We start from the raw sequence: 24772 nt of genomic DNA on the forward strand, positions 1-24772 counted from the left end.
GACGCACAGTGCCGTAAAAATACCGCGTGCTGATTGGCTGAAAGGTGCTGGGTGAAAGTGGTCAGAATCTGAAGAAACTGCTGCAGGGAGAAAGAATGGATTTATCCCCGAATGTCTGAGTCAGTGACTTGTGCCCACGGTACAGTAAGTTACCCTAAAATAAATGTTTCTAAAGTCATCATTTTACCTTCAAAAAATTATTGTACGTCTAGTGCAACACAGTTATACGAACACTTCCGTTTTTCACCTTGCATCAACACAGGGTGTCTACTGCAATAATACTACTCTAATCTGATTTGAAGCCAAAAGATTGAACTATTTTTGAGTGTAATAATTTTTTAAACTAAGATACTGGATTAAATCAGTTAGGGAGACTTCATTGTCAGTACTACGTACACTGACAGACAGAGTTTGGTTATAAGTTATAACACTGCCATCATAGAAATTATTATTAAATTCAGACAGAATTATACTTCATGTGTTTTAATGATTATTAATGTATTAATTATTTCCAATATATCACGTTTTTGTTGCCAGTAGGATGTTTCATACTTCGGACAATCAAAATAATCCTTTATTGGCCGTGGCTATTGATACCGAAACGTATCAATAGACTGTCAATCCATTCATACGCAGCGCCCCTCATGAGGTGACGTGATAAGTGCACCACGTGACTTAAAGTTCCGTCAGTTTTATTTTAGCTCATATTTATTTTTAGCTACCCTTTTACTTTAGCCCTAACCCAGGAAATACCCTAAAATGTTTATTTTTTTTTTTGTATATGTATTTTTAAAGGTGGAATTTGCCATGTTAAATATGTTAAAATGAAAACAACATATATGACAAAAGCGGGATTTGAACCAATGGCAGCAGAAGGAAGAATTCATGAGTCAGGCGTTCAGATCACGCAGCCATCCTGACACAAGCACATTATGCTTATGTAGAAAAGGTCCGGAAAATGTAACCATAGTCCCGGATGGTATGGATACGTTTCCGTATCAATAGACACTTTATTTAATACAGAACCTATTTTATTTAATACAGAACATTAAAACATACAGATACACCCATGATCAGCTCATAGCTCTTTGTTGATTTCAGGGTTGGTGGACTGGTTAACAAATGAAATGATAATAAATTAAGTTCCACAAACGCCAACATTTAAATAACATGATTTTTTTTTTTTTTTTTAAGAACATGATGATCTGAGCAGCTTGATGAGAACCTGGAGTTTAAATGGATGAGATCTATGAATCTAAGTTCAGGTTTCCACAGTTCGACAGACACAAAACATACCAACAAATCAATAATGATAGACTTTATGACCGTCATGAAATACTCTTCATTTGGTTAACCTTTCACTTGGGACGGAGCCCTTGCAGGTAAACTTCCAGAAGGGGTCAAGTTCATACCTTTAGGGAAGGTTTTGGGTCTAAGATCAGATATTAAATATTTTAGTGGGTTTTTGTGAGAAATGAGGTCTATGTTAGGATTGACTTCGTTCTGATGGTTCAATCAGATCCTTGATTGTATTTAAGGCATGTTTTATACATTTCTTCCTAACCTTGTGTCCTGTGGGCTCCAAAAGAGCAATTCATGCTATTTTACCAACCATTGATAAAGTTTTGTGGCTTTTTTTTTCAATCAGGACATGGATTTATTCCCAACCATGCCAGCTATTCACATTTTGAATTACTTTCTAGAAACACTAAAATGTTCAGTTCCTCCCAGTAAAGAAGTTTTTTAAAAAAAATTTTTTACATTTATTTTATTATAAGCTTGGCTTGTCTGTTGGAAATGTTTTTAAACATTCAAGTAATCTTAAATATTTTTGATATATATATATATATATATATATGTGCACTTCATTGTGTAGAACAGTACAATTGTTCACGAGTTCCAATAATTACGGTGCTTATACTGCAGGGCACTAAAGGTTTAAAGGGTCATCTGTCTAATATCTGGATGTTTTTGCATCCAGATGTGTCCAAGTGGGTGTTAATTTTTTTTTTGTCATTTTATCAACAAAGTGTTTTATTCTTGAATGCTCCAACAGTACATCTCATTCAAACCTCTGAACGGTTGCTCACTGATCCAGTTTTAAAAGATTCAACCAACCAGTTTTGGTAGATTTTTTTTCAGAAATTCACCTTCTACCAGTAAACAGTCAGTGATGAGTTATTTTTTAAAGCCTAATCATAATTTTTGCTATTATGCATAATTTTTTCCACTCATTTATTAAATAGTTTAATTACTAAACATGAATCAACATTAACTGCCAATTCCAATTATGTTGCCTGAGGTTGTCCACACTAGGTCTAAGTTTAGTAAATCTAATTAAATTTCATGCTACTCTTGTGAGTGGGTTTGGTGTAACATGGAAACATTTAAAACTTGCAGGATTGTGGCCGTCCAGGACAGAGGTTATAGACACTACTGGTATTACCTTTATCCACGGCTCTTGTTGTGAAAGGATAGTTGTTTTTGATATCGTCCAGTATCAGTTAAAAAAAAACAACTATTGGGTTTTATCATTCTGCATATAAATTCTCTAATATAATATATATTCTTTTCATTGGATTTATTGAGATCATTTTTTAGGGTCTCCTAATTATTTTTTAAGTATTTTTTTTCAATTGAGAATATTCTTATGATTATTTCTAAAATGTATATAACTCATTGGTTAATGATAAATGGGTCAGTTTTTCTCATGCCTACTGTTGCTGACTATTGTTCTATGTTTGAGTAACATCACTTGGTCAAGCCTTTTTTAACACTCCACACTACAAAATAAGAAATAAAAGTATGTAGGATTCGTACTGATATCGAATCATTATCGGTATCAACCAATCACGCAAAGATGTGAAATCGGTATCGTATCAGAGGTGAACAAGCACTTGATTAGGTTGTCACGACAATTTTTGTTTCTTATTCCCCCAAAAATTAATATCCTCAATCAAGAATTAGCCCCCTCAGAAACAAAGTGGATATTATATACTTGCTTTCTAAATGTCTCTAAATCCCCAATGACTAGAAATGAAAATAAATACAAAGCTAGAGACTAGGATGCTGCTCTAAGCCTGATAATCTCTCACTGAATGGCTGGCGGCTACAATAAAAGTGGACTCAAAGAAGGATTTTCTATTCCAACTCAGGCTGCTGAGTCATGTAAAACACAGCAGGACAACTACAGTGAAAGGACATTCAAAAGACAAAGTGTCAAGGTCAATTGAGGAGAAAGTTATTCACTCATTGTTTTGTCTCATATACTGTAAACTAGGGCTGGGCGATATGCCTGGAAAACACGATATATGTTTTTCATATCAGTCGATATCGATGAGTATTCATTAATTTTAATCTTAATATTTAACTTTTAAAAAGAGATCAACACAACTATGGGGGAAAAAAAAACTGAAAAACCTGAATTAATTAAACAAATTGGTTAATGTGCAAATATGGACGTTAAATGCCGTTTCTCTGCCTACGACCCCCAGAATGCCTTGCGATTCTGGGTAGGGGATTGTTTCCAGGTTTTTTCAAACGAAGTTCAGTGAATTTATCAAACAACATTAAATCGCACATATTTTCTATTGACATTGATCATCTCTATCGCGATATATAACATTATTGTTTTACCGCCCAATATAAACTCCTTATTTGGGACACAGAATATGAAATTAGAGACTCTCTCTCTGAATAATTGGCTGATTATTACAGACTTATTACTTTCAGTTTGCATATAAGGCAGTGCAGAAGAAATGTCAGACAAGTTTGAGCAAAAAAATGAAAAAAAGAAAAGACAAAGTGCAAAGGTCGTGTGTCAGAGCTACCTGGAATTTGATTTAAGTGTTTCAGTGATGCTGTCTTCTGGTCATGTACCTGAACAGATGCTAACAGTAAGACTGGAGCACTGGCTTTGATGGTTTCACACAACCAACCCATTCCTGAACGACAGACAGCGCTGTTTATTTAATTGAGGCGTCCTTCTGTCATTACGGCATGGTCATCGTCCTCACACAACAGATGCTACAGTAGCTAATGAGTAGCTAGACTTTCTTTATGAGGTTAAAGTTGATGCCTTTAGCTCCCTCATCTCGCTCGTCCAGCCACACCTCTCGTCGGAGCACGAGGGGTCAACTTTAATTTGCGCTGTGTCGGCTGTGCATGCGTACATGTGTAGGGTCGGGTGTGTGTCGTCGTACCTTTGTGTCAGATCACTGCTGTGTGTTCAAAGGCATTCATTTTCATTTTTCCTGGTATGAGCAGCTTGGTTAACTGCCAATTTGGCTGTCCTTTTCTCCTCATAGTTTGCCCTGTATTTAAGTGGGGAAGCTGTCCAACTCACCTCTCACTTCACGTGGAAGCAGTAATTACACGTTCTGGCCTGGACATCCCTAATCAAGTAAAAGTTTCTCAAGCAATTCAAGCAGCGATCTAAATGAATCTTTCCGGAATAGTCGCAAGCCTTAAACAAAAGCCGTTTCAGACACAAGCTGCATTTTCATAACAGTTTTCAGAAATGGGCGACATTATCGAGCCACCAGAATTATCAGCCGATATTTGCAATAAATTGTGATATCGATTGACATCAGTATCACTTTTCCCACCGATATTGAAAAACTGATATTTGCTGTTGTTTGAGACAACATATTAATAATGAATACAACATTTTTTCCATAACTTAGGTTGAGTAAGTATTCTTATTTTGCAGAGATTGTGAGTTTGTGGAATACTGCCAGTGGGGCCTCACATTAAAAGAAGGCTTAATGGAGATATAGAATAAAAGAGAATACATCAGTATCGGTTGATATCGTGGACATCTTAACTTTAGTGTTTAACATTATCGGCATATTGGATATCGGCAAAAAAAGAAGAAGCTAACATTAAACATCCCTATAATAGGAATCAAACGCTAATGTTCAAAGCCTCAACTAATGCACTCATCAAATAGACTGGGATTGTTCTTCTAGTGCGACAGAAATTAGGGGTGTCCCGATCCGATATCAATATCGGATATCGGTCCGATATTAGCCTGAAAACAAATATCGGATATCAGATTCAAATTTCCGGATTTTCCGATTTTTTTAAAATTTATTTTTATTTTATTCAATTGTAGAGTACTATAGATATTATGTTGAAGGTTAACAATTATGTCACCAATTAGTTAATAAATGGGTCAGTTTTTCTCATACTTACTGTTGCTGACTTGATCAAGCCTTTTCTAACATTACACACTACAAAATAAGTAGTTACTATTTTTTATTAAAGAAAAGAGAAAGAGAAAAAAAAGTATGTATGATTCATGCTGATATCGGATCAATGTCGGTATTGGCCGATACGCAAGGCTACAATATCGGTATCATGAAAAAGTTGTATCGTGACATTCCCAACGTGGCATCCACTGATGAGTGAGTAATGTTCCTAGATGTATTCTTAGAAAGAGTGAACATTGTTTGCTATTAAGCATTATTTTTACCACTAATTGATTGGTACGTGACATATACAGAAGCTGCATTTTTATACATTTCTTAGAGATGGGCAATATTATCGAGCCACCAAAATTATTGGCCATAAATTGTAATATCGGTTGAAATCGGTATCAGTTTTTTCACTGATATTGAAAAACTGATATGTGCTGTTATTTGAGACAACATATTAAAAACAAATACGAAACATTTTTCCATAACTAAAGTGATGAGTGTTCTTCTAGTGCGACAGAAATGGCAAATATTGCCTGTAATGGTCCAAATTGGCCTCCACTGGTGAGTGAGTAATGTTCCTAGATGTATTCTTAGAAAGAGTGAACACCTCTCTAAGATTCAAACACCATTGAATAACTTCCATAGTTCTCCCGTCATCGTCTGTAGACCCGTACAACCTGAAGAGATGCAGCCCAGTTGTCTGACACAAAGGTGTTTAAGCGGCCTGCTCAGATATATATTATTATTCATTCATTTTATTCACTTAAAAAACAAAACAGCTGGACCTTTTAGGTAATGATGCTGTGTTTACCTTTAATAGCATGCAATTACTTCCATGGTGGTAGGAAGCTTCACACTCCCACAGGAATACCTGCCAAAACTTGCTAATCTCCGTGTGGTCCGACTAACTCTGACCTCTACTGACACACACACACACACACACACGCACACGCACACGCACACGCACACGCACACGCACACACACACACACGGTTGGTTGTGTTAGATTCCAAATTAACCAATTGATTATTACTGGAGTCCTGTTGAAAGAAAAGTTGTGCAAGTGCCCCCTTTGCATGGTTTCTAAATGACTTTCTGCTTTTCTGCAGGTTTTTCAAGGCCCTACATGAAGCATGAGTGTGACAGTTCACCAGATTACTATAGCAACCGACCCAGAGACCTCCTATTTTCTGAGAGTGGACTGGGCCAAAGACGTGGGTGCTGGGTTCACTTTAGCTCTTTCGGAAGGAAGATCAGCTTGGATTGGAGAAGGTAATGGTTAATCGACATTAAACCCACAATGTTTAAAATTTTTGTAATTACAGCTGAAAAAAAAAAAAAAAAAAATCAGATTTAATCTTGACTGGGTTCCAATGAAATTTTCACAAGTGCTGGAATCAATTTTCTTTTTCACTCTAACCCCAGTAGCCTCGCGCTATAGTCTGGCATTAGCAACTGCAACTGCGCCTGTGCAACGCAAAAGTGCAAACATGGCTATCCACGTAGCATTTTAAAGATCAATCAATCAATACCGAATCGAAATTGAATCGTGATTGATCATTTAAAAACCTGATTAATCGTAATCGAATCGATTTAGGAAACTGGCCATGATACCCAGCTCTAGTTGTCATTGATTTTCAGCCTGTGTGCACCAAGTAATCCTCTATCAACTGGCCATTGATTACACAGAGTTGTCAGTAGGCCTACTGTTCACCCGTCCCTCAGGACTGTCTTTATCATAAGGCACCTGGCTGACCCTGATCTCATTATAATATAACTCTTGGTCCTTTACCTGGTGGGGGACAGCAATGACCTTGTACCATCATCTCTCTTCACTCCTATGTTGCAGCTTACAGGTGTATATATTAGATTAGTCTCTACAAGGCTTGTCTTTGTATATGAAAGTCGCTACCTTTAGTGTGTGTGTGTGTGTGTGTGTAAATGGTTACATGTGTACATGGCTGCATATTCTCTAGAGAGACACCTGGAACATAACTGCTCCCTCCTCTGTGGCGGTCCATCTGCAGAGCTGACAGGTAGAGATGGGCTTGTGGGGGGGCTTATGGGTTGTCAGTGGTTTTGTGTTTGATGTGTTAATTGGGACTTTCAAGGTTGCGCGAGCAGCTGTGCAGCAGCTGATGACATTCCCCTTGGTTTCTCCACATCCTTGGTTCCCAAATCCTCCTTCACATGAATTCATGTGTTACTACGTAATTATTGTTTATAGTTGTCTTCTGCTATCATCTCTGCACCCTCTGTCCAGTGTAACTTTTCTGTAATGCTTTGAAATTATCTTGAAATGGGAAAAATGCCTTCAAAGAAGACTAGATGTTTGATCACAGACTTGTTTTGTCAGTTTCAGAAGATGATGTGTCAAGAGAAGCCAATGACATGGGAGTCACAAGGGAGAGATACGTTGAGGATCTTCGTCAAGTACTGACATTAAGTAAAGGAGGGGGAGGAGGAGACAAGCAGGACTTTTCTTTCCAACTGTCTCCTGATCACTGCCGCCTCACATATCAGAAGATCTCTGGGGATATTTCGGTGAGTAAAGGTGTTGGTCATTTTCATCTGAAAGTCATAATTATCCATAAGGTTTCTTGTTTACAATGAATGAACTGCAAACACGGGGCAGTGAAGTCAACAAAGCATCATTATTTTTGTTGTTACAAGCAACAAGAGCTAAAATAAACCAAAAAAGCCTTCTTTACTAGATTAGTCAAAGTTAAGATGCTTTATATTCAATAAAAAAAGAAGTTGAAAAACCAAGACACACATCAGATTGGAGTGAGCGGCAAAGGCTGATCTTTGACCAATAACCCAAACTGATATAAGTAGCAAATGCTCTTAGTGAAATCATGCAAACTCTACATAGAAATGCCCCCTAAAATAGACTAATATTGCTACATATTAGGGGCCAATGTCCCATTACTTACACAAGGTACAAGCAAATGAGATTATGAGCAACTACATACTGTAGTTGCTCATAACCTTTGAAACTTGTTATATTTAAGAGATTGTGTAAATCTCTCAGGCCTCTTTTTCTTTGTATTCATTATTATATTCTATTAAAGTAAAGGGTTTCAATTAAAGTTTTGTTTTTGAATCCTCATTATAGATTTTGACTGATTTTAAGATTCTATTTATTCATTTTGGTTGAGTTCAGAAAAAGCCATTAATGCAGTTTTGTAATGAATCTTCAAATAACGTCTTGATTAAAAAACGAAACACCGTCTTTTTCTTCATATGGCCCTGAAGCATTAAAGCCTCCAGCCATAAAAAAACAACAAAAACGGGAAGCACTTTCTTTCTTTTCTTAACAGGAGGTTGTTTAAAAGATAATGTTTATAGTTTCCTCACATTACAGCAGAATTAGAAAGGCTTGGCAGCCTTCAGGCCATGGGGTAAAAGACAGATAGGAATCACTTAGCTTGTTACTGGTCATCTACTTCGAGCTAGTGGACTAATGGCCACAGCTCGTAAACAACGCGGAGGTTTGTAGCCTGAGATGATCTTTAAATTCATCAGTTACAAATAAGGAGACATTCAAAGTTCTGTTAAATGGTACACCAATAAGGCAGCACCAGTGACAGTCAGTACAGTACGGGTCGTGTTCCTCTCTGTAGATATTGATCTGACTCTTCTCCACTCAGAGGGTGTGTTCTTAAGGAAGAAGGTCATTTGTGTGAATTTGTAAAGAATGAACCCCAGGACGTTAGGAACCTCATAGTGGCTGTAAACCCCTGGAGAGATCTCAGCGCTTCCAACCGTTATAACCAGCCTTTGTGTCCGTGTTCAGGCACATAGGTTAGTTTTACTGGTTATGTGAAGGCTATTCTTTGTGCAAGTACAAGATGTGACATTATACAATGATATAGCTGCTAATGTTTTAGGCAAACATGCAAACACAGGAGTAGAAGGCCAAAACCTTGCTTTGAAAAATAAAATAAAAAACGTGAAAGCTGAGCGTCACCTTCTTTCTGATTTATTAGGTTTTAAGCAGAAAAGTTGCATGTGGAGGCTGAGCGCTGATGGTGACTTAGGGCTGCACAATTATGGCCAAAATGATAATCACGATTATTTTGATTTATATTGTAATCACGATTGCAATCAAATTTTTTTTTTATCATGTTAGGGAAAAAAAATCTGTATTTCTTTTGCACTACTTTAAAAAAACAAAAAAAAAAACAGTAAATGAACAGTTTACAGTGCAAAATGAAGCTTTAAATTGAAATCAACCCAATAATTTTAAATGTATCAAGGGTTAACTGAATAAATCACCAAATGCAACTCATTGGAAACAATTACAGCTCACATCAATCCACTAAATTACTCAAAGCTGCCGCTGACTAATGGTTGAAAAAGTGCCTGATTTGATATGCAGCAGAGCACACATTTTAAATTTAAATATTGCCAACAGGTGAATTTAATCGTGGCAACCAAAATCGTGATCACAATTAAAATTAGATTATCTGAAATGTATTTGTGGAAAGCCCCTTGAGATGCAACATCTCGTGTTTGAGGTCCTATGGTGACGTCCCTTTTCGATCCTAAGGTCCCGGCTAAAGATGGGCAAACTTTTGTACTCGAGGGCTGCTATTGGTTATAAAATTTGATTGTGGGTCCAGATCAGGAGCAGATGGATTTTGTTGGTGTGAACTTAAAAAAACAACATTTAAAAGCCATCAAATACAAGTAATAAATCATGGACATGCAAGGATTATTGTACGAATTTATTCCCAAATGCATTTCTCAATTATATTGTAAATAATCTTTTAGTTTCAGTGGGAAGGGTGCTGTTGATCTTTTTCGTTTCAGTTGTATTTGTATTTTTTGAAAGTGCACCACAGTCTGTAGTTTGTTTCACTGAGTTTTGTCTCCTCACCTTACACGCATTGGTTAAGCCAAGTAATCTCTCTCTCTCTTACACATTTTCATGATCTGTTTATGTCAGTGTCTGTAACTAATGGAGTCTCGGAGTGTGCGACCATCTGCGTATAACACACACACACACCCACACCCACACACCCACACCCACACACACACACACCCACACCCACACCCACACCCACACACACACACCCACACACCCACACACAGTTGGTTGTGAACGCACCTATACGAGTGTTTTTGTGTCTTGTGAGCCACGGTTTCAGCCATTTATTGAAGCTCGCCATTCTTACCGAGTAGGTAGGTAAGCTTGTACGAGCGATGCCGACACCAACTTGTAAACAGAGCTGTGCAAGAAGAAATCTGGCCTCGTGCACGCTCTCTTGCACTCGTTTAATAGGCGTTCATTCTTGGGAGCAGGTAGAGTGTTGCGCGTGTGCATTTCTTCAAAAAGTGGAGAGGGCGTTTCTTTTCTAAACTTCGGGAAAATCCTCCTCTATACCTTTAAGTGAAATAAACTCCTATGCACGTCACATTATTAAACCATAATTTTAATCCTATGTTGGTTGGTGCAAAATGTATTATTATCATAATTATTATTATGACTTTTGCACTTGATGCAAACTGCCTCTCATCCATCACACTCATTTTTATTCCATGTTTTTTTCCCACCATGCCTTGTTTGCCTCATTGTGAACATGTCAGTGGTTAAAATGAAGAACATTATATCCCAAGATGGATAATTTGATGGTTGAGAAATAACAAAGAATTATACCAGTTGTCCTTTATGAATACAAGAAGTATAAAGAGAAACAGGGGTGTATTTAACCTGGCATTAATAGTTTAGCAACATGACCCAGAGGTTGTTGAAAATGAGGTAATTGGGTGTTTTACTAAACAGGTGTTTCACATGTGTAAGTCAGACATTGTCTCCTCCTTAATGTGCATTTAAGTAGCAATCTGTCATTGTGTGAAGGAATATCAGGCACTAATACTATCAGATAATTATGGATTTGCCCTTTTTATGAACCAAACACAATGATAGAAGATTGTAAAATAAATATTCACAAGAAACACAATGGTTTTTATCGAGAATTGCATTGCATGGAATATAGTGCAGTTTATTATTCTTCTTATTATTATTATTATGATTATTAATAATCATAATAATAATAATTCAACGGATGGGTATAATACAGTATATGTTAAAATTCTGAGACATGTGATGTGAGTAAAGTAAATAAATTAATAAATAATGTCAGTAAATATATAATGCAGAGTTTGACCGATCTGGCAGAAGAATCAGCATCTTACTTTTCAAAATAAAAGGAAAATGTACCACTTGCGACAGTCTCAAGGTCAAATATCATGTTTTGATAATATATAATATAATAATAATAATAATAAAAATTTTCAACCAAGAATTCTTATTTCCTTGTCTCTCTGTCCCTAACTTTATTAGTTATTTAATTTTCTGTGTAAACCCGTCCTTACTCCACACAATATAGTTTGGAAGTTTTCCTGTTATCAGCTGTTGTGTTTCTTAATTTTTGAGGAAGTTGTGTTATCAGGATGTTTAGCCTTTCTTCAGTGCACACAATGAACACCCATCGCCCACCATTAAAACCCTGACTCTTTATCTTCATATGCAGAGACCACACCTAAACACTTGTCTGTCCTTGTGAACAAAGGTTGCCAGGGGATAAAAATAGAGCTGTGATGTTTCAAATAGTCTTTATTGACTTATAGTAACATCAGGTTTGCGTTATTAATGGACTGTTCGTAATTAAAGGAGGTCAATATCCTGTGTTTGTTTGGACTCGAGGGCGATTTTGTTTTCTTCAGCTGTCATAGGGAAAGTTGTGTGTCCTCTGAGCCTACGGGGGGGGGGCTTATGGTGTCATTTTCCCTTAGGTTGTGTCCTCACCTCCACACCTACATCAACATTTGACCGTATGCTCAAGCTAGCTATGCTTAGACACACAAACAGACCACACACACACACGCACACACACACAATTGTCACTAAGAATGTATTTATTACCAACAGTGAAAGTAATGGATTGCAAGTACCGACGTTATTATACTTGAGTTGCTTTTATGGGTACACGTACTTTTTTGAGTATATTTCTAAATCAGTAATTTTACTTGTACTTAAGTACATTTTAAAAGAAATAAAGTAATTTGTTACATTTCTACACCCAACCGTTACTGAGTAAATTGTATTTTTTGTTTTAAAATGATCAATGGACATTGTGAAATTACTAAAAAATGAAATGAATAAAAAAAAATTAAAGCGCATTGAATGACAGTTATTTCAGCCCGAGAATTTTTTTTACATTTTTAATTGAATTCATTGGTGTTATTTTATTTAAAAAATAATTGTACATTTTGACAAACCTTTTATTTTATACGAATGCCTTTATGGGAATACATTTTTCGTTCTAATTGTGGTAGATTGTGTCTCTTCCTTGTTAAGTTTAATACATGAGATGTTTACTGTACGCAAGGGAACCGTGGCAGGATTTATTACTAAAAATAAACATTTTCAGTCAAGTAACAGTATTATTACTGGAGTAGGATACATCAGTACTCTTTACACCTCTGTTTATTACCTCCACAAAAGAGGTTGTGTTTTTGCCGGCATTATTTTATGTATTTATTTGACTCTGAACAGGTTAACTCAAAAACTAATAGATACTTTTTCATGAAATGTCCAGGAAATGTCCAGAATGGGGACGATCCGGCTCAATGTAGTGATTCTGGAGCAGTTTGAGAAATCAGTGAATCCCTATGTTCAGCTCTTTAAGCTGGTTCTACAACACCTCCTGCTGGTGACTTTGCACATTACATGCTCTAGTCATAAGTTTCATTTCACGGTCTGTTTTGAGCATACAATATCACAGCCACATGCTAGAAATGTCCCCCAAGCCTTTAAAGTGGGAATAATCATGGAACCAGATAACTGCCAATATCTGACAAAGAGGATATTTGGCGCTTTGGTGTAATGCTTAGTTAATGGTGAGGCATTACAGGCTGTTTGATTAATGTTTTGTGTTGTGTATAACTATCTGCCTGTCTACTAATGTAGATTTGTCTGTTTTTTTTTAAGTGAATGGAATATTTCTCCCAAAACACATTTCAATTTGTTTAAATGGGTTTTTTTGCAAAGAAAAAACAAATATTTATTTGATTGCTTCTATAAATTGAGCTTGGATCTGCAGGCATGGCTTAGATTGGTTTATTTTTTTTAAATAAATGATTAAAAAAAGCAGTTTACAGACCTACAGACCAAGGAAATATAGGAATCTGCAGATACTCACAATTTCAAATTCACATTAAAACTCAGAGAAATTGGGACATTTGGATAATTTATCCAAAAAACAAAGTGTCCTAGAATTCTAATACCATGTTAATATCCTTGTTTGGAGTTTTTATGGTGTCATTGCATGTCTGCGGGTGAGATCTTGATGACACACTACCAAAATTCCTGGCACTATATTGGATTTAAATCTCTACAGTTACCTTTGGAAAGGTGTGGAAATGCTAGTGTACTCAGCCTGTCAGAATGTTCAAAGCCCTTACATTAGCTCGTGGTATGGCAGATTTATTACAATAATGACTTTTTCTCAGCAAAGATTTAGGTACACGTTCTCGGAGTTATAGTGAAAGGCATTTGAAAAGAAATGAGACAAGCAGGTTGTTGAAGGATCAAAGCATTCCAAGTGTTTCCCGTCACGTACAGTGCACAAATCATCATTTGCTTTGTACGGATTAGCATTGTATTGTCTTTTTTTTGTTAGCATTAGACATTAACGATATTGTTTATACAGTAGGGGAAAGACAAGTCTGCACCGTGTCATCGTGACAAGCGAATACTTGATTTTATGAGGTTCTCATGAACCTTGTTCTTCCTTAATGCCGGGTGGTCTCCTTTGTGTCCCGATTCCATTAAACTGGTCTCGGTTGAATCACTTATTTCCCAGCAATCAATCTAAACATTGACTGAGTGTGTACGAAGGAATTGGAGCACAAGTTAGAGACCACAAGTGCTGTTTAAACTGGGCATGCTTTATAAAGAGAGTTTTAGGGAGTAGAGCAACAATAGAGCCGTCTTCACATAGTGAACCTTGATCTTTTATAGCTTTGGATCATGTGATCATTGGATTTACTACACCTCACTCTTATGTATGGAACCCTAAATATTACACGGGAATTTCACTGCTTTTTTTTGGCTTCAGGTTTGGTAGCACGGTGTGTTTCATCAGAGAATATAACTATAACATAAAGCATGAATAATACAACATTGTTTTTCCACAAATGAGCAGCAGTAGTGAAAAAAACCCTGGTTTGTTTATCTTCATATTGCCCAGAGATGTTGACTTTCATAATTAAAGTAATGCTCGTGTGGGAATGTTCTTCATTCTTATTTGCATTCAAATTTATTTTGAAAATGTACATGTTGTAAATGTTTTGCATGTGAAGTCTCACGAAGGATGCAACTTATTTTTAGATTTAAGTAAAGTAAAGTTTTTAAAGAAGATTGTCTGTAATAAACGACAAGATGGATACACCTCAAAAACATTTTGATGAGACGGGTAAATGGTGGGAAATAATGATAATAATATTTTTTTTTTCTTAAAAATGTGGCCTATTTTGCAACATATGAGAGAGGTTATTCAATACACAGTGAGAATACTTGAATTAAAATATGGAATACAAATATAAACATTACACCTGTTTTCGTGTGTTTGTTAAGAATGGATTCAGGAAGAGACGGAATTTTTACTAAATTACTCAACAAAAGTAGTAATAATAGCAAAAAACTATCAATATCTCACGAGTAACAAATAATAGAGAACATCTTTTTTCTCCTCTATTTTAATTTTACTGAATAAAAGTGATTTGGATGTACAGAAATGTACGCTATCCTCCAGTATCACCACTAAGCAGAGGTGTAAAGAGTACTGATGTATCCTACTCAAGTAGAAGTACTTGATTGAAATCGTACTCAAGTACAAGTAAGTCATACATAAAACATAAAATGGGCTCCATTAATATATTGGTATGCGCCAATGATTCGGTACCACCAATCGTCGTAATATTTGACTCGCAAATAAATGAGAAATTTCCTTTTTTTGCGTACACATCCATAGATTATAGCTACCAAATTTCAGCCCGATCCATTCACGAATAACAGAGGAGTAGCAATTTTAACTCGTGTGCACAACAACTACAACAACAACAACAAAGAAGAAGAAGAACAAAGTGAGTGGCGTTTTGAGTCTGGTAGCTCAGCCTAAAAAGTACAAGTACCCATAAAAGCAACTCAATTACAGTAACGTGAGTAATTGTAATCCATTACTTTCACCTCTGCCACTAAGATTAGGGCCTCCCAGTGCAGAGATGTCATGTCAGATGCTTTGACAGGTAGCAGAAACTGTTGAGGATGTAAATCTGTGGAAGCCTTGAGAGGCCGGTGTCCAGTCAGTAAAACACGTTCAAGTTCAGCAGCACAGAGGGAAACAGCTGTGTGGCCTGCCAGGACAACATCTGCCCCACACAAAAATGACAGCTATTTTATGAGAGCTTTTGAAGACGGCGGCTTTCCTCCAGTGGCTCTGCGACCTCAGCGCAGCCCAGTGGAGATTTAGCACCTCATCACCTTCTGGTTTTTCACTGCTTCCAGGACACTCATCTCTGTGTATCTTGTGTGGTTGCTTGAGTCTCCATGGCAACTTCAGATGATTGACTCACATCACACCTGGGTTGGGGTCAATTACATTTTTCAATTACAATTACGTCTTCAATTATCCATGTTTGACTCAGTTACGATTAAGGTGACTGGGATTTTTTGATTCTAATTACAATTAAAATTAAAGTTATTATTTTTCCCCTGAAAGTTAATTACAATTACGTTCTCAATTACTAAAGTTCAATTACAATTACGTTCTCAATTACTAAAGTTCAATTACAATTCATCACAACTACTGAGCCTTTAATAAATCCCCTATAAAATGTGACGTTCCTCTTGTGTTAGCTTTCTGTTAGCATCTCTTATGATAACAGGTCAGTTTTGACCCATATCTTAAAACAGCTGTAAAATACAGAAAAAAATGTTATCATACAATTTGTTTTTCATCTCTTGGTTACCTTGTTAGGCTTTCTAATCAATGAAAACATTTGGTATTCATATTTTTGGTGTGGGCGTTTTTTTTTTTTTTGTCACTATACCCCTTGATGAAATGTATTTTTTAAATGGTAAAATGATCCTTAATAGAGCAGGTAAACTTGATATGAAACATGTTTTTAATAATTGTTAACTACATATGTATAAGCCATAGAGTTTTAACATGAGTCCCCAGGTTTGCATTTAATTAAATTGTAAAAGACAGTTTTTATAGAATGTTCATGCCAATTACAATTACTGTACAAAGTTAATTATCTAAACTCAATTACAATTTAATTACGATGACAACAGCAACATATTTTTACGGTTAAAATTGTAATTACATCATAAATGTAATTAACTACCAATTACACAATTTGAATGACATGCCTATCTGTGGAGTGTAAAGGCTATACTTTGAGATGTGTTTTCCTTCCTTTCCTATGGCCCACAGAGCCTGGCTCTGTTGGAGATGCATCTTTGATGCCAAGATACAAACCAAATGAGGAATGTTTCATCACACCTGAAGCCCACGTGTGAGATTAAAGTGCCAACTAGCAGAATCAAACTTTGTTCTCACAGGCATACTTTAGCAGTGACCAATGAATCCATTCTGTGTTCCACCCAGACAGAAGAAGACCTCTCACATCTCCTTAAAGAGCCTCTCACTTCAAAGAAAATGCAAAGTAACAGTTCTAGCACTGTGTGTATTAGGATAATGAGGACGCATAAAACCTCAAGCACCATTGACATTTTAAAACGTCATGCATTGTTTCTCAAGTATTGGTATGCAATGCCACTACGGGGCCATATTTCAAAATATGGGGCTTTATGATGATTATTTATAGTTAGAAATAATAATCACCCTGAGTATTACCAGCAACTCACAAAAAGACAACAAAACATACAAAATAAAAGAAAAATATACTGAATAATAAAAAAAAAACAGATAAGAGAGAAAAATACTTACTGTTACCAGTAACATACGGAACGACAACAAAGACACACGCAAGGAGAGAAAAATACACAAGATAACTACAAAATACGCAGAAATAAGAGAAAAACATACACAATGACAAACAAACAACACCACGAACACACATACTGAGAGACAATCATTTAAATAACACCAATAACACACATAAGAGAAAAATATACTGAATAATAAAAAGAACAGACAAACAAAAACTAAATACACAAAATGATGACAGAAATGATCTTGATTAGAACATGAACTGAAAATACAAGAGTCAGACTTGGTCCCAAATCAGGAGGGAGATGGCCAGAGAAGATCAAAACTATAGAAATAAATCTATTCAGGAGGCACTAAATACTGTTTCATTACACTTATTTACAAAATGAGATTATTTAGAATGTGTGTTATCACTCGTTCAGTCCATCATTATGTTTTATAGTTGTTTTTCACAGAATTCTGAGCAAAATGTTCGAGTTGGACAAAGGGATTACTTGGATTCAAAATTTAGAGAAAGGGGGTACTTAAGCCAAAAAAGTTGGTTTGATAGATACAACATGGCTGAGGAGCTTGATGATGTTTAATAACTCCTCTTTCCTCTCTGGGAGAATCAAAATACCTTCTTGACAGTTTAGTTCTTTGAAGGAATATTTTTTGAAGAAATTTAGTGGCAATTTGTAAGAAAGCAAATAATTAGTTACTTCATCAGATGAATGTTTCTTTCTGTTTCAGGTGCATTTAGGGTCCGTAGAGCTCCAGCCGTCTCCAGAGCCTTTAGAACTGACCCGAGAGATGATCAGTCAGTCCCTAAAGCTCAGCACTGATCTGGAGATAGAAAACTCTCAGCTGCAGGAAGAGAACAGCAGACTGAAACAAGAGCACCAACAAATCCTGATAAAGTAAGAACAACGTCTATCGCTTTATATCTATAAAAACAGAGACAGTTTATGACATCATCACTGGCCAGTCCTTTAGGTTCTAGTCTCTCAGGTGTAGGATTTACATAATAGGTCTTCATTTAACTACCTTGAATTGTTTACCTGTCTGTTGATGCCTCCGTACGAAGCATTGCCTTGACTACATGATGGCTGAACATTAAACGTTCTCTGTGTTTTGATATACTTATCATGCAATCCCATGTTTGTCTTTTCTCACCAGGCTGGAGCAGCATGTTGAGGAAAAACAGCAGCTCGAGAAAGAGCTGTACTCCCACTTTGTCATGGTGCTGAACGAAAAGAAAGCCAAGATCAGAGCTCTGCGGGATACTATTCAGCAACTCCAGCAAACACACAAGGACCATGACCAAAGGTCTGCACATTTTGGTTGTTTCATTCAACCTTTGCAGCCATTAGGTGCAGAAAAAGGCCATATTGTAGCTCACACCTGTTAGGCTTTGCTTTTTGTCACTATCACTGAGATCATCATAAACACAAAATAGTGACTTTACTGGAGAATGAACCCAGGGTTCATTTCATACACCTCCTGCCTTTATTAATATTTTTTTATACGGTTTTATTATTTCTTGCAGTGGTGATGATCAGGCTGATGGTGAAAGTGAGGACAGAAGTCAGAACATCTATCCGTCTCACGAGGAAACCATCCTCATCACAGGTACGTGTGTGTGTGTGTGTGTGTCAGTAGATAAATGAAGAACCTGTCATATAAAACCAGGCATATTTATTTATTCGATTACTACAAAGGGTTCTTCCTCCCTCGCCCAGTAATTCTCCAATATCACCCTTTACTCCTCCCCTTTTTTTGCATCATCATCAAATAGGAAACAGTAATTTCCGGACTATAAGCTGCTACTTTTTTCTCATGCTTTGAGCCTTGCAGCTTAACCAATGACAGGGCTAAATTGTGGCTTTTTCCTGGTTTTATAAGCTTCATGCCACCACAAAATTGAGCTCTGTCACATTAGACCAGGTGGAACAATCAAATTGTTAACATTAAATCATTCTTGCTCGCATTGAGTCATTCTGATCACTCATTTTGTTATGACGCACACTGCCTCATCATAGCAACGACGCAAAAAAAATGTTGTCAGAGAGAGAGAGAGAGAGAGAGAGCTCCCACTGCAGTAACAGCAGCATGGATGAATTTAATGTCAGCCAGTTTGTAATAGAAGGATAAACAGCATAAAGTTGTTAAATCACAGCGTTAGGTTTGTTCAGGATTGATTGGTGCTCTGGACTCCGAGACGCTTCCGTAATGAGGACGGACAGACAGAGCGGAGATCAGAACCGGCTGGATACAGGCTGTAACCAGGCTGTTCTGATCTCCGCTCTGTCTACAGTAAAAGTCAGCCAGTTTGTAATAGGAGAATAACAGCATGAAGTTACCAAATCACCATGATGGATTTGTTCAGAAGCGATCGTGTCCGTATTCTGTCTCAGAGTCCGACTCGCTGTGATCGCTCCGCGGTAGTTCACGGTAAGAAGAGCGGATGAAGCGGTGTATCAGTCTAGTTCCGGTTAAAAGTGACCATAAAATGCTGTTAATGGACTGATATGTAGACGTGGGGCAGTGAGGAGGAAACTTATCAGTTGAAATACGGACATTTCCGTGAAACCTAACTTGAGTACAGCAGCCCGCCTACCTGCCCGTCCCGATTGGCCGAGTTGTCCGACGGGCACCTTCATCAGCCAATAGGGCATTTGTGTGGATTTTTCTCCGAAAATTGGTAAATTATTGTAATGCGGCCAATAAAACAGTGCGCTTTATAGCCCGGAAATTACGGTATACATCTTTTTTTTTTAAATCAGGGTTTTCATTAAACATTGGTCAAAAATTGTTGCACTTCTCAAGATTCACATTTTACATCAAAGGGTTTAGAGATGAAGGGGTGAAATATGTACAAACAGAGGTAAAGACGCAGCATGTAGTCGTAAAAATAAGCGCAATGTTTCTCTTTAGAAATGCAAATCAATAAACTAAACATATTTACTTCAGTGTTGAGGCACTCAGAGATTTGATTTTAAACATTACAAATTTCAGATCTTAATTGGACATCATCAACATGTGACTGTACTGTAATAGGTCACTATAAAATATTGAAATCCTTCCCCTTCAGCTTTTGTAATGTATTTTATTATCTAATAAACAGGACACATTATTATTATTACTATTATTATTATTATTATTATTATTATTAAAGGGTACCTGTAGTGAAAATGTATATAACAAAGAATGTTACATACATTTTGGACAGGATATGACACACTTTCTTTCATCGGCCCGGCCTGTCGCTTTAAATAACTGGTGCATTACGGTGCCTGACAATGCTGTAAAGAAAAGGTAACAACATTTAGCCACAAGGAAGTAAGAGGGAACAATCTGGTGGGGGTGCGGTTAGTGCTATGACACCCGCCAATGTAAGCAGAAACATACTAGTGCTCTGAACATGTATGTTTACGAGCTACATTGAGAATTTCTGTGAAGAACTTCTTTCGCGATCGCGGCCACTGATTTTAGATGTAACTTTGGTTTTGTGCCCATTAGCTTAGCCCATTAGCTTAGCCCGCAGATCCGTCTCAGAGCGGCTTGACTTGAAGCTGTCCTTACATATCACTGAATTTCATCTGAACGGAAACGTTTTAGGTGTGTATCTCTTACTGGGATTATAGAGCCAACGTCTGGATAACTCTCGTTATTTGGCTTATTGACACAATAGAAATGTTTTTGTGGGGTTTTGCTCTTGGTTGTTATAACAACCATTAGCTTTACACTCCGCCAATATTCATAAACCAACGGAACACTGTTGCCTATCAACAGCTAACAGGAATCTAAGAATGTGCGTCATTTGCACACATAAGCACCCTGGGGTATCTGAGTTCAGGGAAACACCTTTCAGGGAGTCTAATTGCTTCAAAGTGGCTGGCAGTGTGGTGGTCTGGACCTTTCTGCTACACATTGCCCTTCTTGCGTCACATGACGTTGCATGTGCTGAGTCATGCCCCCTGCACCTTTTATGGTGTTTGAGCCAAACTCAAGCTCATCCAGGGACTAATTCTGTTCCACACATGTTAATGTTGCAGTAAGCTGTTTGGCTCTCATTTTTTCTACTGTGACGTTGGAGATGACCCTGAATAGCCTTTCATTTACACTCCTTAATTCCCTTGTCGGCAACTTAACTATGCTTCTGTTTTTCACCTCCAGACTAGAGTTTAGATCGGGCCCACAAAATCCAGCCCGACCCGGGCTCGTTGGCATAAAGCCCGGCTCGACCCAATAACTTAAATTGTAGGCCCGAGACCAAACCAAACCCGGCAAAAATTATTATTTTATTGAACGTATTGCAGCCGGTAGATTAGTATTGCAGCGAGGGGGGAGAGAGAGGGGGTAAAGTGATGACGTGACTTGAGTCGTTATCACAGTTTTACAGGCTTTAATGGAGGTCGTAGTAACATGCCAAAAATAAACAATCAAACACACAAAGAACCGTCTTACACCGTCATACACTCATACGCTACCGTAGGAACAGAATTGTTCACTAGTCTTTTCCCCGCTTACGCCCTCCCTTTCCCCAGCCTCCCAGCCAATCCACACTCAGAACACATGTAAACAAAAACACACATTGGCAGATAAAGCTGCACATAACCATGATGCCTTCTCGGCCATGGGAAATCTCAGCATCAGTTAACGACAGAATACACACAAGTGAAACATAACCAGAACATAGAACCCAGTCCATTACAGCATAGCAGACCAGACCGGGCGGCCCGTGCGTGGAGCACAGACCTGACTGAAGCACACAATCATGTTTGTTTCCTGTGCTTCAGCAGCAAGTGAGGAATGAGCAAAATCAGCAAATAATAGTTCATTCAGTGAATGTGAACGCTGAACAACTAAACGCAACACAACGCCGACTATTTTTTTTTTTTTTTTTTTTACAAGCTTAAAGTGTATGATTTATTTTCAATGTGACTGTCATTTGCAATATAAATGTAGTTTATAGCTGACAGAAAAATGATCTACAAAACAAAGTATGAACCATCAACATTTGTTGTGTTAAACAGATGTATAATGTAGATATATAATATGTGTGCCTTTCATTGCCTGACCGTGTTTCCATTGGACCCATCATCACTGGACACTAATCCAACTCACAGCACCAAAAAGCTCCAGCCAAACCTTGCTTTATTCCCCACCTTTCCCCTTTGACCTGTTTGGCCCCAGTTGTCTTCTGAGCCTCAGGCTGTATTTTTAATGTTAAGCTGAACTGGAGGCTGTGGTTGACCTGTTTAACACCTGATTGTGATAACATAGGAAACGTCACAAACAACAGGGTGAGAAAACGCGAAAGGGATTGGAACATTTAATTCATCCATCTTCTAACCCGCTTATTCCTGTTCTGCCGGTGCCTCCACAGGGTGCCAGTCCTCTGTACTCATATAGACTCACACTCCCATTCAATGCATTCATTAAGATTCCAATTAACCTAATGTGCATGTTTTTGGATGTAAGTGCAAACTGGAATAACTGTAGAAAACCCACGAAATCACAAGGAGAACATGCAAACGTCACACAGGTATACACACAATGCAGGCTTTGGACCCAGGACCTCCTGGCTTTGAGGCAGACGTGCAAAGCAATGTGAAATAACAGAACAGCCTCTTTAAGTTGATGTGTCATTCATTTATCTGAGGATAAAGTTTATTTCCTTTAAGAGATACACTAATGCACACATGTCAAACTCGAGGCCCGGGGACCGAATCTGGCCCTTTAGCCATCCAATTCAGCCCGCAGAAGAAAGTTTAAAAAAAAATGACAGCGAAAACATGAATCTTTGTGTAAATGAAACTCATTTGTAACGTTAAACTGTTGAAAAAAAACCTCAATTCTTACAAAATCCTTCAATTTTCCTTAAATTACTTCATAATATTTCCCTTAATTAAACAGACATTGGTCACAAAATCTAGGAAATGTAAAGTGGAGATCCTGTTGGGGCTGATATCTATCACTTAATCATTGGATATTGTCAGTTTCTCACAAATTGTGTATTTTATGTTTACGTCAAGGTGTAAACTAGGGCACGATAATGATGAAATTGCTTGTCTTCCCTACCTCAAATCCATGGCCCACTTGAGATTAAACTGATTCGTATTTGGCCCCTGAACTACAATGAGTTCGACACCCCTGCACTAATGTATTATGTCTGCTGAGTATCTATGTTTACATTTGAATAGGCTGAGATAAAAGGCAAAAGGTGTGTCTCTGACTCTGAATCCAAACTATTGTTTTATGCGAGTGTGAACTGGCCTGCATGGAATCCCAGCTCCTGGTAGTGACCTCATTAGATGTGTTTCAGGTTAATGATGTCATCATGTACATCCTGAAGTGACCTATAACGAGAGTGACGGAAAAACAGTGAAGCAATGAAAATAAAGCTTCATGTTATGTAAATGATTGTAATATTGACATCAACAGTAAAAAAAAAAAAAAAAAAAACAACCAAAAAAATAACTTCCAATTTAGTCAAATCTAGAAAACATCAAATGTGGGTTTCGTTTTGAACTTTATCTCATTGGGTGTTCGTGGGATTTTTTTGTAGGTCGTAACCTGGAGCAACACGGCCTCTCTATGGACCGCACCTTCACAGATGATGATGAAGAGGAAGAGGAGGACCAGGAGGAGGAAAAGCCAAGAAAGAAGCGGCGGTGACCATACAGAACAAGCTCAGAACCTGAATGAGCAACACCAACCCACTACTAAATAGTTACATGAGCAGTTTCTTACAGTATCAGTTTGCCACATTTCATTGTAGCAAATAACAGAAGCAGCTCAGAGAAAAATGTAAAGAGGATAAATGAAAAAAATGAAGAAAAAAAGCTAAAATGGGCTGGTTTTGTTATTTTGTTTTTAGTAGCTCTTCTCTGCTCTTTTCTTTTTTTTTTTTTTTTTTTTAAACTTAAAATTTTATTTAAACATTACTGAGCATTTACTGCCCTTTATTATTTGCTTATTGATTTCTCTCAAACAGTAATCTGTCAGCCACATGATGGATGCCAGAATAAATCCCTCAAAAAAGGACATTACCCATTTCAGGAATAAATGATATTTAGGAAGTTTTTTCTGTCGTTTTAATGGGTGAGGGCATCTTTTTGGCACATCCTCAGCCTGTGACGAGTCTCTTGCTACTCATCGTTTGCATTGTTTTTTTTTTTTATTATTGTTTTTTTTTAATTTATTTTTTTTATTCTAATCAGTTTTTGCTTAATAAATGTGGTAAAGATTAATTGTATTTTGGTTTTTTTTAGACGTTCCAAAATATTCTCACACTAGCTGATATTTTCACACAGAACCAAGACAGATCAGATTATCAGAATCATTTTTTACAGATGCTCCAGAATATTGAATGAAAAGAAGAAACACTAAAAACAGAAAAGGAATAAAATAAAATAAAATGTACAATATTAATACATATAAATACAAGTATAGCACAGTGAGCCTGTAAAACTCAGTAAAAAAAACTATTATAATAGGTAGTAAACAAGGAACTGAAGAAAAGCAGTTTAAAATGAGTAAAAGTTGGAAAAG

General features: G+C 37.1%; 1 protein-coding gene across 4 annotated transcripts; it reads left to right on the plus strand.

The window, feature by feature from the left end:
* Positions 1-27: 27 nt before the first annotated feature.
* On the plus strand, positions 28-24311 carry LOC114469955 (DNA repair protein XRCC4-like). 4 transcript variants are annotated; one of them, XM_028457890.1, is made up of 7 exons: positions 28-139; positions 6311-6473; positions 7558-7745; positions 17966-18132; positions 18392-18541; positions 18762-18844; positions 23787-24290. In XM_028457890.1, the coding sequence occupies exons 2-7, from the start codon at positions 6335-6337 to the stop codon at positions 23894-23896; spliced, it is 837 nt and encodes a 278-aa protein (XP_028313691.1). In that variant the 5' UTR covers positions 28-139; positions 6311-6334; the 3' UTR covers positions 23897-24290. The 4 variants fall into 4 exon arrangements, with proteins under 4 accessions (XP_028313691.1, XP_028313693.1, XP_028313689.1 ...); XM_028457892.1 differs by having other exon boundaries at positions 33-144; positions 7564-7745; positions 23787-24311; XM_028457888.1 differs by having other exon boundaries at positions 33-144; positions 23787-24279.
* Positions 24312-24772: the final 461 nt, after the last annotated feature.

This window comes from Gouania willdenowi, chromosome 9, assembly GCF_900634775.1.
Source record: "Gouania willdenowi chromosome 9, fGouWil2.1, whole genome shotgun sequence".
Lineage (NCBI taxonomy): Eukaryota > Metazoa > Chordata > Actinopteri > Blenniiformes > Gobiesocidae > Gouania > Gouania willdenowi.